We start from the raw sequence: 18,894 nt of genomic DNA, 5'->3' as shown, positions 1-18,894 counted from the left end.
TCGGTAGATAGTTTTTCGATAACGATAAATACACGGTTGACATTTTTGTAATTAGCTTAAAACATCCAGCCCGACTGTGCAATGCATATCTATTGATAGATGTAAATGTATACATATTTGCAGGACTGGTAGCAGTATATGCATGTTATATGTCTATGCCAGTTCGTGTACTAGGTGGACTGGTAATGGGGGAATTACTAATAACAGTAACAAAACCCAAGGTCGCTGATAAGATTCGCGGAAAATTGTACATAATTAAGCGATGTATCGACTGCAAATTGGCAAGTCGGCTAGAGCTCGAATATTGAGGTCAAACATTATTATGTTAATCTTAACTTGCAGATCTATCATGTATTGTCCAAGTAATGAGGTCAAACACACTTTACAGTGATATGACAATGTTAAGCTTTGGATCTATCGCATACCATCAACATGAAACCTTTGAAACAATTACCGAAAATTGTATTGTTAACATGCGGATGAATGTTGAACGTGCGATGCCCGTGTGTCATGTTGAAAAGCTCTAATATCTACATGTAACGTCTCAACACATTTTACTTTCACATCTTGTTCAGCATACCTACGTCATCATGACGTCGTCATAGGATTTGCTTGCTCTGGTTTATTTCATTTATTATGTTTTCGAATGCAAAATAAAAATCTCAAAAGTTCTATTTTTGCATCACACAAAATCTATTTTAATTTAGACACACAATGTTTATGCTTCAGTGTAAACATTGAGTGCGTTGAGTGAACAAAGTTTTTTGTCGAATTATTTTTTTTTTTTGTAAGCGAAGAATCTCATCCCAGGATGTTGCAACTATATGAAATCGAAAATCTGCTACAGTGTCATTTATTAACGGAAAATTTAGCATCCACTGAGCAGAATCAGTTGTGGACACTCGAATATTCAAAGCTCGGCGGTAGGGGTTTATGTGCGAAGCGTAATATTAAAAAGGGCGAAGTGATTTTCATTGACAAACCGTTGTTACGCGGTCCTCGACGCTACAACAAATATTTGCCGATGTGTGCGAATTGTTACAAATCGAAATCAACACTTTTCCCATGTGACAATGGTTGCGGGTTACCGGTGTGTTCAGATCAATGTGAAAGTTCAACCACACATGTGAATAGAGAATGTAAATATTTACGAAACTTACAACCCACGTGCGGAACTATGTGGTCATTGGACTTGCTGAAAGTTGTCATTCCCATACAGTCTCTAACACTTTGTAAATATCAAAAGGATCTGATTGGTTGTTTACAATATCATCAGGGTCCTCGCATCGATTGTGATGAAGTTGTATGATCAGTCTTTAGTCTTGATCCGTTCAAAATATTGAATTTCCTCTTAGATAGAATTGTTGGAACGAAACGTCTCCAATAAAATTGAAAAATGTGAAAAGGATTTCATGAAGCGACTGTGTCGTGTACTTGATGCTAATGCATTTGAGACAGCTGTTCCGACAGATGGTTCGCTGACGAGTCTTCGGGGTCTGTATCCCTTGGCAGCTTTTCTTAATCACTGCTGTGTGCCAAATGCACGACATTACTTTAACAAAGATGGTCTGATGACCATTAAAGCGGCTGTGTCGATAGAGAAAGGCGAAGAGATTACGTTGACTTATACCGACTTCTTTTGGCCAACATCGTTACGATGGAAATATTTGACAATGACAAAGAACTTTGAATGCGCTTGTACGAGATGTTCAGATCCAACGGTACTATCAGTGAAGTAGAGAACATTGGTTTGCACTTTATTGGAGAATATTTTCTTAAAGGAGCTCGGGAGTAACTTAAGCTTTTTGAAATGTATCAACACAGAGTGTTGCGGAAATTCATGCGGGCCCCAAAATCCACTTGATTCGGAAACTAGGTGGACATGCTGGGATTGTAAGGAAACGATTTCAATGCAACAGGTTGGATATTTCGTTGAGTTTTAGATTCGATGAAGATCATGTTGATATACTCGTCTAGGCTAATGCTGTTCGGTGGAAAGTGAAATCTCTTGTAAATGAAGTACTGGGACAGTCGCCCGAGGAAATTGTTCAATTTATCGAAAACGAATTAATTCACTTGGTTCCAGTAAGAAATTACATTACCTTGGATATGAAGTTTCACGTCGTATCATTTTTCGGACGAATAGATGATCTACGCTGGCAAGGTTCTATTCACTTGGTACGTATTACTTTCATGTTCCGAAAATGAAATTCCTTCCCTCTCAGATTTGACAGATGAACAATTGCACTATAAAGCTAAATATTGTAACGATTTGATTTCAACACTGGATCAACTGACTTGTGGTGATAGTCAGAAAAAAGGTCTCTGTTTTCTTGCTACTTGCAATTATCATCAACCTTCAATTATCTATTTCAACTTTTCAGCGTTGATTCTCTATGAATTGTATTGCACCAAACGAGAACAACTTCAGCGTAAACTCATAAAGCAGAGAAAATCACTTTACGAGGTGAGTAAGTCCATCGATCCCATTTAAAATGAAAATGTTTTTTTCTTTTAACTTCCCATTATTAGCGGATAACTTACGACGATCTAAACAAAATTATGAGTGAGGTCAGGACTATCTTGAGTGATGATATTGCCGCACCTGATAATATTTCCACACACGAAGACATCACATCACAGTTTTGAAAAATAACGACAAAAGTCAAATATATTCCAACTGTTCTACTGTGCGAAAGTCTCAATCGAAATTTGGTTCTTCACTCCAGTAAGCTTTTTTAGCTTTCTTTCTGTTGTTTAATCAACGTTTGCATTTGAAGGGTTTCAGTCAGTTTATAACGTTGTACATTTTATCAATAAAATACGAAATGTTAAATTAGATCTATCACAAAATGAGTGTAATAGGAAAATTACAATTTTGCTTTCTCAGAATCAAGAAAACAATCAAAATTTTCTGAATTATCACGTTTTTCTTAAATTTCTTAAATTCAAGAAAATAGAACTAAAAACCAAGATTTTTTATTTTTTTTTCGATTTTCTTGATTTTTTTACGACCAAGGGGGATGATGAGAGACAGTTTTATCTGATTTTTTCAATTGAAGTTCGTTATATCGAAATATAAAATGTATGCATGCGATTACCGCTCACCCAGGTCCTATTGGTAACTTTCAAAGAGGATGCAAAAAAAATCATAATTGTCAAAGTCAGATTCTTGAGTTCCTCAAAACAAATCTCAGAAAATCTACATATAGCCGGAAAAGGTCGCCATGGGTCAGAAATCTTACGTAGCATCCTAACAATGCTACGAGAACACTTCAGGATTTTAGAGAACACTTCAAGAAGGGACTATTTCAGACACTAAACCATAATCGTTTTGGAAAAAAATTAGTTTGTTTTGCACGAGATTTCTGCATAACTTGATGATTTGAATTCCGTATCGAACACTTATCAAGATAAAATGTAATTGATTTCGATTTTTATTAATTTTATATCAGACTTTGTATTCTCTTAAAATGAAAAAAAAAACTCTGAAAGGAACAATCATTCATCCGAATCTCCGTATGAGTTTTAGGATGTTATTGATTTCAGCGAATCTAGAGAAAAACACAAAAAAAATTTGTTGCAGCGCCTCAACAACACTGATTCTGAAAACTTTCTTCAAGTTTTTTTTATAAGTATTTTGGGACCTGAGGAATCTTCAGTTATTTAACTTTTACTTTGCTCGCTCCGCTCTCGTTTTGATATAATCAAGTTGGTTTGACGAAAAGTTTTTCAATTACCATTAGTGAAAATATTATTTCATCAAATGAATCGTTGAAAAAAAATCTCACTCGCTACGCTCGCGTTCTACCACAATCATTTCTTTATTTCACTTGAGTGTACGAGTTAACGAGTAAATTTCATCAACTAATGGGATGAAACAGTAATTTTTCTCACTATAACATTGTCTTTGCTAATTACGCCAGATGCAGCTGTTACCGAGGGGGAAACAACAGGAGCGAATGGTGGGACAGTGTTAGGCGAATAATGACCGAATGAAGGCGAATAATGGGGAAATAATAGTCGAATGATGGGCGAATGGCCGAACGGTGGGACAAGATTTTCCATTGTTGTTTCTCCCTCGATTCTCAGAGGCTTCCAAAATCGCAGATGTGAAAATATTTTCTTGAGGGATTCTTTTGAAAAACAGCCTACCGAAATCGGACGCATTTTCCAGTAGATTTTTTGTATGTGCCTAGAAAGGTATTCGACTCTAGAAACCAAAACCACTTTTTAAAAAACTCAAAAAAATCCAATTCAAATCGCATAATGTTGGATGTGTTCTAAACGGACATATCTGTATTCGAAAATGACGAAAAAGCGACGAGTTCTGGCTCATGTGGTTAATAAAATTTGTGTTAATGGAGTAAGGACCAGAGAAGGACAAAACGTTTACAACATTGAACATTGTTTTATATGTAAGAAAATTAGGAGGTAGAGCCAAAAGATATCAATTCCATTACATACTTTTGAATTTACGTTGAGAGTCGACAACGGCCTCAAATTTAAGCTAATGATTCAAACTACTTAGGCAAATTTACATTCACTGCTGAGGATAGCGAGGGCTAAACGCGAAATCACTCCAAATCAACCGTCCCAAACAGGTACGAATACATTTTTGCAGTTTAAAAAAATTACATCAACACCTCATTCGCCAGCAAACATTTCAATGGAGCCACTCAATGTAAGTAAAATTTACTTGTGTAATTTCGTGCGCCGGAAGAGCCTGTAAAGTCGAATATCTCCGAAAATATAATATCTTTTTGAAATATTTCTTTTGTTCTGGAAAGTATGGCTCGTTACCGATATTTTATGGAACAACTTTTTATTTAAAAAAATCGGCCTGAGGTGCTTGTTCACATCAAGAAATCATGACTCCCGTCCTCCTTTTTATTATTGTAACGCATATTTTGGTCAATGAAAGTCTAGAACAGGTATGGTCGATCTGCGAATTTGTCTTAAACGCACTCACATTTTATGTCTAAATAATATGAAAATGAGTACGATTAAGTACGAAAATCCAATTTTTATGTCCTCCGGGCGGACAATAGACCATACCTGTTTTACACTTTCATTGATTTTGGTTGCAGAAGCCTCCGAATATTCGTTATGTTTAGGAGCAGAGCAGTGCCGCTATTTATTTTGAGTAAATTTTTCGGTAGCCTCGTCGGGTTTCAAGTCACTTTGGACCTGTCTCGCTAAGTTATGATATTCGTGTTGCAACTTGCAAGTCATCTCTGGTGATGTCAAAATGGAAAAGTCCAGATATTTTTAGGTCATGTTCAGCTAATCGTCACTCTATATAAAAGAAACAACACATTTAACAACTCTAGTACCGACTCCATTCCGACTCTTCCAAAAAATAGTTGTTGTATGAAATATTGGTAATGAGGCATACTTACCAGAACAGAAGAAATTTTTCTAAAAGATATTGCATTTTCAGAGACTTTTCGACTTTGAAGGTTTTCCGCCCGGAAAAAAAATTATTTTGCAGAAGAAAAAAATTTGTTTCAAAACTTTTTATGGCAAACAAGATGGGAGACAGAAAATTTCTTAATAATAAAAATCGCGCGGAGCCATTTTTTCGACATATTTATTTGGACTATATATAATGTATCCATATGGAGACACAATGAGGTTAGTACGACATGTTATAATATGACATGGGATCCATTTCCGAATTTGATGATTTTTAGCATAGCACTTACTCAATGAGGCAAATAGTATTTCCGTTTTATTTATTCGATTTTAACCATCAGCAATGAAAATCTTTCAAATTTCAAAGATGAGAAAAAGCAATGATGAATTACAATAAATCTGACGATTCGTCCTGCGAGTCTCAACTTCTAGGAACCACCATGTAAGCAGGTTTCTCATGTCGAAAATTACCCCAGTACATCAAAAAACCTGATGGAAGTTGAGAAAGGTTAGAGAAATCATCTTGAATCCACAGCTACGAGCCACCATCGGAGTAGAGGTTTATTATGTTGAAAATACCCCAAATTCATCGAAATACTTGAGAAATGTTAGAACAATTATCTTGAGTCCCAAAATACCAGGAACCACCACGGAACTTCTCACTTTCTGGAACTAGGTAGCGAATTGCATATTAGCCGTTTCATTTTGTCGCTGACAAATCGGTTGGCAGTGTTTTTCTATATTTAATATTACTAGATAAATATGAGCGGAGTGAACCACAGCAGTACGAATTTCGCCATAAATTAAGACACAACATTCTATCTATTTATTTGATTGTATGGAACGTAACAGTTGAAACACAAAATTTTCCTAAATTGTTCTAATTTTACTGCTACATATTTTTCGATTGCATTATAACTTTAAGCTTAACTACCTTCGAAAGCTTTATGAAAGACTGTCAGCAATTTATCATCTTCCATTCCACATTTTGCAGCGACTTCTCTTAATTCCTGTTCCAGTTCAGTTCTGGGTCTGATAATATAGGCCATTCTTTTCTCGGCAGATAATGACTCTTCAAACTGTACCATACGAATAGCCAAAATAAGTTCCATGATTCGTTTGCGTTTAGTCAATTCCAACGTCGTACAGGTCGCTTCGTTGGGTATGCGTTGTTCCATTAATTCTTTTGTATCGGATCGCATAACGCTGAACATTTCCGGGACTGTTAATGTTGAATAACATCTGGGCGAATTTTCATTCAATGGGAAATTCGAAGGCAAAATGTCTCTGCTGATTAAATATCGCAGTGCCTTCAAACAAAAGTTATCCAAGGAGTCTACATTGTTCTCGGAAGCAGAAACTTTAGAAAAGATGAATCCCGAACAGGATAAAATAACACAAAATGTAAACGATAGAGTTAACTTCATCGCGACACTTGTCAGATTTACACAGTGACACGGTACGAGTTTTGAGTACGTCTGAGTCTAAAAGCAAAATGTTTCGAATGTCGTTATAATCAAGCCAATTGAAATAACGATTTCCATATAAATTTTTGCACTTTAATAGTCGATTAGTCGTTTACGTAGCTGAAGCTCTAAATTTGCTTTAGTATGGATGATACCAGTCACAAAACAGAATATTCAGAATATCAAACTCGTCTTCACTAATAGTTGCACAATTATAGCTATTTAGACAACCAGGAGAGATAGTTAATGCATAAACTGAATGTCGTGATGAGACAGTTTTTGAAACTGTATACAGTGGGCTAAATGGTTAAGGCCAGGTTAAACACGGTGGGGTTGAACAAAACTTAAATAGATTCGCGACACCACCTCTCATTTTTCTTCATGTTCCCCTCAATAAGAACGAGCACGAGAACTCGAGTACTATAAGGAACCACATTCAGTTCGCGGATGCATCCAGCCGTTTCGGAGAACCGGCACTCATGGCCGTGCGGGACCGACGAGTCAATTTGAATAGAGATTGTTATCGCAACGGATAGAAGACTAATTATAAGCTAATACATATGGCTTCCCTCGACAACCTGACCACGTAGCTACAGCCAGCTAAAGTCGAAAATTCGACATTTTTAAATGGTGATATGTCCTATGTTCAAGATGAAGAGAGACAACAACGTTGGATTAAGTATTTCCGGAAACAAAGATTTCATATGTTATTGGAAACGACATTATTGGATAGTTCTCTTATTGAAGTCAGATGAAGTTAAAAACTAATGAAGTAAAGGATCTTGTATCAATTTGTTGAAAATACGAAGTAAAAGATTCGATAAATTTTACGCTACTGATGTGCTTTTTGTTGTATGTGACTCTGTAAAAGGTAAACAAAACATTTTTAGGATGCTCGTCTCTAAAAAATCACCTGATGTTGGAGTATGGCTACCTGATTATACAAAGCCGATAGCTAAATAATTAGAAAACTTTTATATTTCTTATTTATTTCCCAAAGTTAATCGATAAATCAAGAAATCTTGAGCTTTTTTCTGGTCTAAAAGGTTGCATTTAAACTCTACTATTTCAGACAGTTAAACTAATTTACGAAACGTTGTTAGTTACAGGTAGATCAGTAGATCTATCTATCTAAATGCCATCATGTTTCACCGTGTGAGGTGAAATTGGATCAGAAATGAAACATTCTCGTATGTGATGAAAATCGAAAACGAATTTTATTTGCTCCATTCTTTACTTAATCATAGGCCTTAACAATCCATCAATCACCTCATTCTTGACGCCTGTCAACTAGGTACCTGCATTGCGCATTCATCATCATCTAGATTTTTGGTGTGTAAGAAATCACAAACACTCTCCTGGAAATGAATATTTCAATTAAAAGTTTAAAGACCATTTCAGTATGTAAAATGTATTTAATTTACCAGAGACTTTAATGTATTTGAAGAAACGAATTCATTCCAATGCTGATTGAATCCATTCAATTTCTCTCCAGAAAGGCCTTCGGAATCCGATGGCATCAAAAGCATTCTCTCATCTGGATTTTTATAGATGCAACACATGTCTTTCTATAAAAGTATCGAAAGGATGAATAGAAAATATTAATGAAAAAAGAACATTTCTAGAAAACTTACAGCCAAACGAACACGTTTCACGTCTGACCCTTCTTGAGCAGTTAATTTTAAATAATGAAGTTCCATATAAGGAACCAAATCCGCGCCAAATGAATTTGCTTCCGATTCAAGTAAATCGGGTTGACTAACGTAACGACAAAGTGTCGATCGCTGGAAGTTATTAAAATCATTAGTTTAGAGCGTTCTGCATTTTTGAGCCGTAAAAGCTAATTTACAAGATAAGGAGCTTGATCGTGTACAAGTAAAAACTGCATTGATGATATTAAGTCCCGCAATTTCGTTTCCTGAGCTCTTGTAAAGCTTGATGCGGTTCTGTGTTCAAGATCCATGATATCACATACTTTCGTCTAAATAATTAAAGGTAAAAAATTGAGTTACGCTGATGAATATTTTGGCAATTTTTACTCCAAACCATAAACTCGAAAGTAATATAATCTCGCGACATTGGACCAACGCTTAGTAGTTGATGGAATTTCATTGTTTCTTCAAATGTGTATCCATACTTATTCCCTTCAACTAATCCTCGTTCAGATACTCCAGCATTTTTGGCAAGGTGCATTTGATCGGCTGTGAAGAGCTTTGCTGCATCTTCCATATAGTTTGAAGTAGAAACAGAATTAGGATCTGAAGTAATTGGATTGGCTGAGCACATCTGAATTTAACATTTTCAAATTAACGAGATGGACAATCATTGCTGATTCTTTTTTTTGTAAATCTATACCTGAAGCACAGCAATCATGAAAACAACCGTAAACTTATAGTCCTTATAGTGCACCATAGTTTCCGCTAAGCGTTTCACTTATTAATCGGTCGGTGTATGCAACAAAAACTTTTTGAAAAGACAAACATTTCCGTGAGTGTAGCTCCATTTATTTATATAGCGTTGCGAAGCATACATTTTTCCTGAGAAAGGTCAAAAAAAAATTCTTTTCATGTGTGCGGTGTGACTAACCTTTTTTTTTCCACTCAAAAGATCATGAGAAAATGATGTTTTTCTAATTTGTTACACAATTTTTCAAAACAAATGACTGTTCGGGGGAGAAAATATCTATTCATTCCCTGTTCGTTATGAGAAATAGAAATTTTCTTCACCGAACAGTCTCTTTTGTTTTGAAAAATTGTGTAACAAATTTTTAGGAAACGTCAGATTTCGGAACAGAAAATCCAAACGGAAACGCAAAGTTTGACAGATTCACTGAGAAATAATTAAATTCCGACTGCAAGGATTTTAATTAAACAAAATGACAGAAATTAGACTGCACAACTTAGTACTTGTTGGAATTTCATATTTTCATCCCTCTGTAAACAAATACTATTTCAATGTTTACGTAGATCATATGCGTCATCTGTTATTACTGATAACCAATTTCAACAGCGAGAGATTAGTGAAACGTTGCTAATTTTTGTCTGGACAATATCGTTCTTACTCGACGATATTCTACGTATCTGGATTATTGTTATGAAAATTAAAAGAAAATATTTTCATTTCAAAATAACATGTTGACTCGTTAAATAGTTGTTGTTTCATTATGATCAGTAAACCGGCCTTCCGAATCTTTGCAAAAACGGTTTCGTTTTCCAAAATCAAGAAACGGTTCTTTGGGTTACGGTTCTCAATCAAGAAAAGGGTTCGGCTTTGCAGTTCGGTTCTTAACGTCCGAGGATGGAGCGGAGTAACATGTTACTTTCTCTTGTAACTTTCTTTTCGACAAGAATACCAAACTGCTTATTTTACCTTGTGAGGTTGGCTCTTCATCACCTGGCCCATTAAAAAATCTAATTTGTTAAGGGACGACAGAAAAAGGAAGTGACTCACAATTTGTCCCCCTGTCACCTGGAGTATAGCTGACAGCCTTGAGTTTCCTTTAAATTGCAAATTTCAATTACTTTATATCGGAAATAATCAATGTCATGATTATTTTCTTATTAGGGGTTTGGTGTTTACTCAGCATCTGCCACCTGAAAATTTTCGTGGTTAAAATTGATTACGTTTAGGCGCAGAATGCGTTACCACAACTGATATCAAATGTTATGTCAATTAAGCTGTTTCCACTTATGATATTTTGCGCCAAGTTATCATACACTGGGTACACTTAACGTACTGGGTACATCGATGACATTAAAAACTCTGATAAATAATCTAAAGTTGTGTTTTCTTAAAGTGCTGTAGAACACATTTACCAATTAGCAAAATAGCTATTAATTAATTTACAGAAATTAAGTACAGAGCTTCCATAAATTTTGTTGATTTGGCTTCGGAAGAGTGTAAAGATTAAATTGTTGTAAATTTTAGCAAAAGTGCAAGGCCTGTTTTCGTAAACTGGTGTACTATGTGAACACGTATATCAAACACACACTAAAGATTTCCATTAACTTCAAATATGCTGAAATGGCTGAAAATATATGAAAATTCTTCAATTTGAAGTTGTGTTTTCTCCGGATATAATCTAGTTTGAGAAACACACGAAAACTGTGGACTGTCGAGCAACACGACAGGATGTATTTTTCTTGAACTGCTATGAAGTATAACGATATTTCCGGTCACGACAAAATCTATATTCAGTTCTTACAAGGCAGCTCCTTGGTTCTTAGGTAATTTTTTTTTAATTCGTATTGTTTCGTATTATTCAAACCATTTTTTCCGAATCAAAGAGTTGTTTCACCTACGAAATTTTAGTACCTGGCTTATGGCTAAAATGTACCACCGATTTCAACAAATCATTTTTAAACTGAAAGGTATAAAGAATTTTTAATTCACATATCGACCGATACAAACCGTGGTTCAATAAATAGGGTAAAAAAACTGATTCGTAACAATCACTACAAATATTACACCATGGAGTTTTATGTTTCAAGAATGAGGTCCTAGCAGCTAAGACTTAGCTAACACTTTCTGAGAATTTTTCGGAAGAATTTTATACAGGCTTGAACATTTCAAATGTCTCACTGTCATTTTTTTCAAAGAATGTCATTGTGAATTCGCAATGACAATGAAATTCTCAGAAAAATTTGACAGTGACACATTTGAAATGTCGAAGACTGTATATGATTCAAAGTTCTAGGACAGTTTCTAGAATAAAAAATGAAAGTTTCCAGTAGTACTAAAATAAAGTTAAATAGTTCCTGACATACTCGGAATACGCTCCTTTAGTCACGACACCCCTTTCTTCCAACTCAGGTAAAAACAATTCTTTGGGGCGCACGCTCCTCTGCAATTTGGGTATGGCTGCGGCCCAGTCTTGTTGGTTCTTCTTTTTTTAAGAGAATGAGTACTAGCGTCGCGAACTCTGCTAAGGCTACGTTCATGCTACTCTGTAAGTTGCTTTTCATTATCATTACGAAATAGTTCCCATTCCGGTTACTAATTATGTGAAAAATATGTATGGTTGTCCTAATCGTTTCTCTAAATATAAATGTTATAAAGTCAAACGTTAATGATTTTGAAAACATGTACTTATCACTAATGAATGTATATACGTACCAGGTATGGCCAATTCTTCTGTCAATTTATCTTGAACGCACTCATTATTTTTCTCTAAATAATATGATGGGTCAAAGCACCTAGCAGGGTAATAGAGGTTTTTACACGTCAAATAGAGTAGTTTTTTGATACCAATAATACCATTAGCAGCCTTAATTGAAATTTTGCAATGACATTATGAAAAAAAAGGTATGGAAATATTTGCATACTTCGATTATAGTACTACTTTATTTTTTTCTATTACCCTGCTAGGTGCTTTGGATGGGTGCGTTACAATCCGTTTTTAAAATCGTTTTTTCTCCGATCGGTATCAATTACCGAAATTCCCAAAAAGTTACCAAATAGTCCCAAAAATTCTCGAAAACATTTTCCAAATGTTTGGCACTAAGCAAATATTCACTAAACGTTACCCATGCCCGTACTCCGTCGTCGCTCTCTAACTCTAATTGTATATAAACATATTGAAGGTAACACAAACCCTCAGTATGTTTATGTACGTTGCCCTAACTGGCCAGTTACGTGTCAATAAATTTTTTTTCATTTTGGCTTCAGTTTTTCATATTTTATTTGTCGATTGAATAAAGCGGACAAATTTTGAAACGTTTTTGACGATTTTTAAAAATGTATATTTTTATTGAAACCTTGTGCTCTGAATCAAAAGTTTTCAGATATTTCCTTTATATTCTACCAATTTTAATTTTTTTCGTGTTTAAAAAACTAATTTCGAAGCAATTGTATGCAGTGCGATCACGAAATAAAATACGTTTTCAAAAGGAGGACATTGATGACGATGATACTGTCCAAATGGATTCGCATCACGGGCCATGCAGCTCAGGAAGGAATTTAACTTTTGATCCAATTCCATTTTTGCCGGAGGTCGAACATATACCATACTGTGGATTGAACGAGAGTTTAGACGAAAGTGGCGATCAATTTTACAATTTAGCCAAAAATCGACGAAGCGTTCGAAATTTTAATCGCGAGAAACCGGTTGACTTAGCAGTGATTGAAAAATGCATTTTGGCCGCTGGTAAGCAAAAATGAAGTACACATCATCTGTTGTTTCACATTTAATTACTTTCTATAACCAGCCAATTTGTATTGATTCATGTATATATTGTAAGGCCATAAAGCCGTTGATTATACATTATATTATTAGCAGTAGAACATAATGCGCGAGAAGTAGGCTGTCCAGAAACCAAAAAAAGAAGATGAGAACATCAACTCATGTTAGACTGAGTCAAATGCTTTCAGGAAGTATAGCATCAGGGGTATCGATAATAAATTAAAAGATTTTGCTTCAAACACTGGGCGATGTCACGAACAAAAGAACTAATCCTTGCCATTTCGATAAGGTTAAGGATTAGAAAAGTCAGAAGGTCTATAGGAGTTCAGTGAAAACAATTCAGATGGTTACTTCAACGCACTGTGCACTTCGTGACAGCGTGCGTGAAGTACAATAAAATAGTTTTAAGAGTGATATCGCCAAATCTTCAGGTGATTTTTTTAACTTTGGGAACAAGCGATCTCCGATTTTAATGAGTGATAGCTCGTTGGATTCGTCTTTCAATTCTAAGAAACTGTTGGAATTTCACGGATTCCAATCCGGACTACTAATAAAACGACATGTTTACACTTTGACCGTTTATTAGTGAGTGAAGTGTTCTACGAACAGAACACTGTATTTATACCCTAAGGCTACGTCTACTACGTTAACATTCATTCAATTAGGTTACTATTCTCTATTGTGTTTGTCCAGTGATTCACTTGATGAGTATATTAATTGTATAGCTCCAACACTCCCACTCAATTCATATAACTCATAGATGAATTTGAATTCCAAAAAACTCCCACTGAATCAGATAATGCAATTGTTTGTTTGTACTGCGAGCGAGTGACCATTGAATCGATGAGAAACTCTCCGCTGATTCTGAATTTCGGTTTCAGTTTCGATTTCTGTATCCGCCACTGTATCTTCATTCGCAATTCCTTCATTATTCGCACCGCCAATTGAATTGTCTGCAACTGATGATTGATTACCCTTTATACCACCAGAGCCCAAATCAACGACGATTTCGTTATCACTTTCTTCCTTCTGATATTCGTGGCTTAACACTTTGCTCAGAGTATTCGTGAATTTTACATCACGACTGACAACAACTTTTCTGTGTGTAGGATCATAGCAACGGAAAGCCTTAGAGTTGCTATCGTAACCAACGAAAATCATTTCCTTTCCAGTATCGTCCAACTTGTCACGTTTTACCTTAGGGACATGGACAAAACATTTCGATCCAAAAACTTCAAAATCTTTCAAAATTGGCTTGACGTTGTTCCATAATTCAAATGGGGTTGCATCCGTTGCTCTCGTAATGACACGATTCTGAATGTAACTGGCAGTTGCTATTGCTTCACCCCAAAATGATTTTGGTAATTTCGCTTCAATTAACATACATCTTGCCATCTCAACCAATGTTCGATTCTTTCTCTCAGCAACTCCATTCTGTTCCGGTGAATAACCAGCCGTTAAATGAAGCTGGATACCTTCAGCACTGAGATAATTCTGGACGGCGTTTCCAATATATTCGCCCCCTCGATCGAAACGAACCAACTTCGGTTTGCGATTAAACTTCGTTTTTGCAAATTCAACGAATTCCTTAAGTTTAATCTCCGCTTCAGATTTTTGTCGTAGCAAGCAAATGACTGTAAACCTTGAGTAGTCATCAACGAACGTAATGATGTATTTCTTTCCGCTCGGTGTAAGAGTGGGAAGACTGCAGACATCGGAATGAACTAAGTCTACTGTTGTTGTAGACAAACTTAACGATTTCTTCGGGAACGGTAACCGGGTTAATTTTCCTTTCATGCATACGTCGCACGTTTCCTTTATGTTGCATTTGGCAATGACCAAACCATCAGCGAGCCCACTTAATTGCATTTTCTTTATTGCTTCCGGATCACGATGACCAAGTTTCTTATGCCAATGATGGATGCAATTTTCTTTATGTTCAATTGATGCCTGAACTTTATGTGATCGCCGAAGACAATACATGTCACCTTTCATGTCACCGATACCAATTACTTCTCCATTGAACTTAATGAAACAAGTCGATTTGCTGAATTCGACTACGAAACCCATTTTCGTTAATCGAGACACCGACAGTACGTTTCCAACCAGATTCGGAGCGTACAGAACTTCTCCTGCTGTTGCTGATCGAACTGTTCCTTTGTAATCAACAAACATCAATTTACCAGTTCCGATACCTTCAACATTGACAAACTCTCCATTTGCTACTTCAACTTGACTTTTGTATGAACTGTCCAAGGATTCGAAGAAATTCTTGTCGTTGTTTGCATGACGAATTGCACGTAACTAGAAATTGTTAAGAAGAAGTAAAATAAGTTTTCCAATCTCACCCTAAATTTGAGTCTCAATTAAATGATGTTTCAGGAACGTCGCCGAGCGGAGTGGGAACGCAACCATGGACATATTGTGTGATTCGTGCTGCTGACGTCAAGCAACAAGTTCGCGCTATAATTGAAGCTGAAGAGTACATAAATTACACGCAACGCATGTCACCCCAATTGCTCACGGACTTGAGACCTTTGCAAACCAACCATTTGAAACCATATCTCACTGATGCGCCGTATCTAATAATCGTCTTCAAACAAATCTACGGTAAGAGAGCACGTTTCTAGCTAAATTTGAAAACAATACCACTGAAAAAACTATTACACTCGCCAAACCATGAAAACACTGAATATCACGCGTCAAAAGTTATCGGAAACCACACTTTTTTAGTTCTCTCTCAGCAGACCTTGCAAACAGGTCTAGGGATTCAGACGATGTTTTGCTTATTGGTGTAGTTTGTTTATGTTATTCGTCAAAGAGAGAAATTTGATACAAAAGCGGAGCTTACTCTCCGTATCAACGAGTAGTATGATGCACATCGAACGATCGACTCGTTCGGCTTTGTATCGCGTATTTTAGGTTTCGTCTTTATTCTTATACTTCTTCTATACATTTAAGTTTAACCTTGAACGATGTGTAACAATGTGATAAAAATGCTTTGTATTTGGTTTTGTTGTTTGTGTGTTGTTTGCATACGTATGCATGTTGCGTCTCGACTTCGTCCCGTACACACATACGGACACATACATACTCATGCAAAAATTATTCTCTCGGTATACGAATTCACACGTATACTGTAATTTCGTGGTTTCAATCCAAGTGATGCAAATAACTATTCGTATGCAGAGAAATGATAAGTTGGTACGCCTGTGGCATTCACATATTCCTTCTATCTCGCCACAGGCATACCTCATTATCATTTCTCTGTTCGTATAATAATTATAAAACATTATCAAGGGGTTAAAAAAAATCACGACATCATTTTAACCATAACACGACACATCCAGGGGCCCCACTCGTCCGATTTTTTCAAGATTTGTCCAACTTTGACCGACTTTTTTATATCTTTTTTTGTCTTCAGAAATAAAACTTCAAGTACTTAGCACATATAGAAAAATTTAAATCTTTTGACTGATCGAGTCAGTAGATCACCTACGATATTGCCTTATTAGTCCACGTATAAGTTATGAGTTCATACGTTGACTTGCAACACTCAGAGACCACTCATTTCGCAGGTGACCTTCAGAGATTATTTCATTTCGTTTATTTTCAAAAAGTTGTTCTTTTAACAAATGATCCGCGTAGCTCCAGTAGGTATAAAATTCTAGGGAGCTACATTTGTTCATTCTTTACAAGTAAATTAAAAATCTTAGTTGCTAGTTCAATGTTTGTTGTTGTTTTTAATGAAATTCATACAGAAACTTCCTAAATATCTGTACGCCGACGATACGACTTTCAAATATGCAACGCGATCACTTAGCGACCTTCGGTCGATGATGCAGAGTGATCTTTGTTTACTGAATCATTGGTCATCTCAGAATTGCTTGTTTGTCAATGCATCGAAGTCTAATTACGTCTTGTTCGATCGTAACCTCGTGGAATCTTCAGAGGATTTTGAACTGATCTGCGATGGTGAACCTCTTTCGCGGAAGAGAGTTGTGAAGTGCCTAGGGCTCTACATTAATGAAAGCTTCACGTGGAATGACCACTTGACCAAAGTCATTAGGAAAATCTCACCAATCATCGGTGTTTTCAGGCGTCTGAGGTTTCTGATACCAAGACGAGCTCTGTTCAATTTATATTTTTCGTTCGTGTATTCGCACTTAAATTACTTAAATCCGATTTGGAATACGGCACCAGTTGGTGCATTGAATGATCTGTTGCTGCTCCAGAAAAGAGCACTGCGTAATATGCACGGTTTGAATTCCAGAGATTCTGTCAAAGACTACTTCAATGGATCGATTCTACCGATCCATCATTTCAATGCCCTTCAGACAGCGACGCTAGTTTTTTCTCTGAAGAACGACCTGATGAAGCATGATGTTGAAGTGAGAACGAATGGTGACATCCATGACCACTCGACAAGAGGAAGGGAAGGGAACCGGCTTTGGACGGCAGGCAATAGAAGTCCGTGGTTTCTGTTTCTTTAACAGTTTACCATCGGCATTACGTGACTCGAATAGCGTAACAGCGTTCAAGCGCGATCTGAAAAGTCATCTATTCGATATTTTCCGATCATCTCTTGACTATGTCTTCAGTTGGTGAAAGTACAACTACGTCGTTTCTTGCGCTTACACGCTATTCTGCTTTGGCTAGATATTTTTTTTCCCGGTTTTCTATTTAAACGAATTTCTAGTTTTAATTTTAATTTTAATTTTAATTTGATTCATTTGATTTAGATATTTTTTTTCTTTTTTGTTTAACTAATTTCTTAGTTTTTTCGATTTATTGATTTAATTTTTGTTTGTTTTTTTCGTTTTATTTTTCTATGTAATTGATTGATTTATAATGGATTTAATTCTAGTTGATTGAGAGTAGCATTTAAAAGATTTAAAAGTAAACATCTACAGGCTCTGAGCCTTCAATGTTTTTGAATGGAGAATAATAATAATAATAATAATAATAATAATAATAATAATAATAATAATAATAATAATAATAATAATAATAATAATAATAATAATAATAATAATAATAATAATAATAATAAATATGTTAAGGTCAAAGTTTTCCCTACTTTCCCATTTTTTATGCGTTGGACACCTCGAAAATCAGTGAGACTTCTGTATGTCACTGTCTTGATTATATTTATTATAAATGATGAGTGACAATTGATACTTCTGATACTAGAGATGTAGAATACTCCTCTTACTAGAGTTCTCACTCACCATTACCTAAAGTAATATTTTGTTCAAATTGTAATTTGTTATTTTCTATGATACTTTACTTATTGACTGATGTTTTATTTTGCTTTTGTCGCTATATTTTAACATGATATTTGCATAGGACACCGACCTGACGGTAAGCGGATGCCGCATTATTACAATGAGATTTCGGTATCGGTTTCAGTTGGTATACTTGTCTCCGCTCTCGTTTGTGCTGGATTAAGTTCAGTGGTAAATTTTTGTGGATTCGCTGAAAATGTTTTGAAATAGTTTACCGTTTTTTTTCTTCGACTAAATACAGGTTACTAGACCTGAATGTGTTGGCTTGGCCCTGAAAAAATTACTAAAACGTCCGGAAAACGAGAGATTTTTATTCGTTATTGCAGTTGGCCATTCGACTGATGATTGCAAGGTGCCTTGTATTGAATCAAAACCACTTCAAGAGATCATGGTGACTTACTAGCATCAAATAGACGGTGCTTAACACACTGAATATTAACTCTAAGTTCAAATATGGTGCAAGACGCAAAGAGGTTTTGTTCGTGCCTCTTTCATCATTCGAAAAGTCGTTATTTACAAAAATTGCATGAAAATCGCTAAA

General features: G+C 35.7%; 3 protein-coding genes across 3 annotated transcripts; 2 read left to right on the top strand and 1 right to left on the bottom strand.

Annotated features, from left to right (window-relative positions):
- Positions 1 to 725: 725 nt before the first annotated feature.
- On the top strand, positions 726 to 2,724 carry LOC119080264 (SET domain-containing protein SmydA-8-like). The gene is made up of 7 exons (XM_037188513.1): positions 726 to 1,300; positions 1,356 to 1,721; positions 1,782 to 1,919; positions 1,978 to 2,164; positions 2,226 to 2,321; positions 2,385 to 2,467; positions 2,533 to 2,724. The coding sequence occupies exons 1-7, from the start codon at positions 812 to 814 to the stop codon at positions 2,647 to 2,649; spliced, it is 1,476 nt and encodes a 491-aa protein (XP_037044408.1). The 5' UTR covers positions 726 to 811; the 3' UTR covers positions 2,650 to 2,724.
- Positions 2,725 to 8,075: 5,351 nt separating this feature from the next.
- On the bottom strand, positions 8,076 to 9,353 carry LOC119080263. Its single transcript, XM_037188512.1, has 6 exons — positions 9,240 to 9,353; positions 8,931 to 9,170; positions 8,734 to 8,865; positions 8,519 to 8,668; positions 8,309 to 8,452; positions 8,076 to 8,242 (listed from the first exon to the last, which is right to left on the bottom strand). The coding sequence occupies exons 1-6, from the start codon at positions 9,294 to 9,296 to the stop codon at positions 8,171 to 8,173; spliced, it is 795 nt and encodes a 264-aa protein (XP_037044407.1). The 5' UTR covers positions 9,297 to 9,353; the 3' UTR covers positions 8,076 to 8,170.
- A 3,166-nt stretch (positions 9,354 to 12,519) lies between these two features.
- On the top strand, positions 12,520 to 18,894 carry LOC119080261 (iodotyrosine deiodinase 1-like). Its single transcript, XM_037188509.1, has 4 exons — positions 12,520 to 13,029; positions 15,448 to 15,675; positions 18,415 to 18,524; positions 18,595 to 18,894. Exons 1-4 carry the CDS (start codon positions 12,621 to 12,623, stop codon positions 18,754 to 18,756), a joined length of 909 nt encoding a protein of 302 aa, XP_037044404.1. The 5' UTR covers positions 12,520 to 12,620; the 3' UTR covers positions 18,757 to 18,894.

Source organism: Bradysia coprophila, unplaced genomic scaffold (genome assembly GCF_014529535.1).
Source record: "Bradysia coprophila strain Holo2 unplaced genomic scaffold, BU_Bcop_v1 contig_350, whole genome shotgun sequence".
Taxonomy (NCBI): domain Eukaryota; kingdom Metazoa; phylum Arthropoda; class Insecta; order Diptera; family Sciaridae; genus Bradysia; species Bradysia coprophila.
This window is presented reverse-complemented; position numbering and strand designations above follow the sequence as displayed.

What these genes read in the sequence shown, in the direction of transcription:
- LOC119080261 (XM_037188509.1), top strand. Translation starts at nt 12,621, where the DNA reads ATGTATATTTTTATTGAAACCTTGTGCTCTGAATCAAAAGTTTTCAGA. An exon ending in AAAATGCATTTTGGCCGCTG is followed by an intron (nt 13,030 to 15,447) that starts GTAAGCAAAAAT and finishes ATGATGTTTCAG; the next exon opens with GAACGTCGCCGAGCGGAGTG. An exon ending in GTGCTGGATTAAGTTCAGTG is followed by an intron (nt 18,525 to 18,594) that starts GTAAATTTTTGT and finishes GACTAAATACAG; the next exon opens with GTTACTAGACCTGAATGTGT.
- LOC119080264 (XM_037188513.1), top strand. Translation starts at nt 812, where the DNA reads ATGTTGCAACTATATGAAATCGAAAATCTGCTACAGTGTCATTTATTA. An exon ending in CTCGCATCGATTGTGATGAA is followed by an intron (nt 1,301 to 1,355) that starts GTTGTATGATCA and finishes ATTTCCTCTTAG; the next exon opens with ATAGAATTGTTGGAACGAAA. An exon ending in AAACGATTTCAATGCAACAG is followed by an intron (nt 1,920 to 1,977) that starts GTTGGATATTTC and finishes ATACTCGTCTAG; the next exon opens with GCTAATGCTGTTCGGTGGAA.
- LOC119080263 (XM_037188512.1), bottom strand. Translation starts at nt 9,296, where the DNA reads ATGGTGCACTATAAGGACTATAAGTTTACGGTTGTTTTCATGATTGCT. An exon ending in ACGATCAAGCTCCTTATCTT is followed by an intron (nt 8,669 to 8,733) that starts GTAAATTAGCTT and finishes AATAACTTCCAG; the next exon opens with CGATCGACACTTTGTCGTTA. An exon ending in TGAAACGTGTTCGTTTGGCT is followed by an intron (nt 8,453 to 8,518) that starts GTAAGTTTTCTA and finishes ATACTTTTATAG; the next exon opens with AAAGACATGTGTTGCATCTA.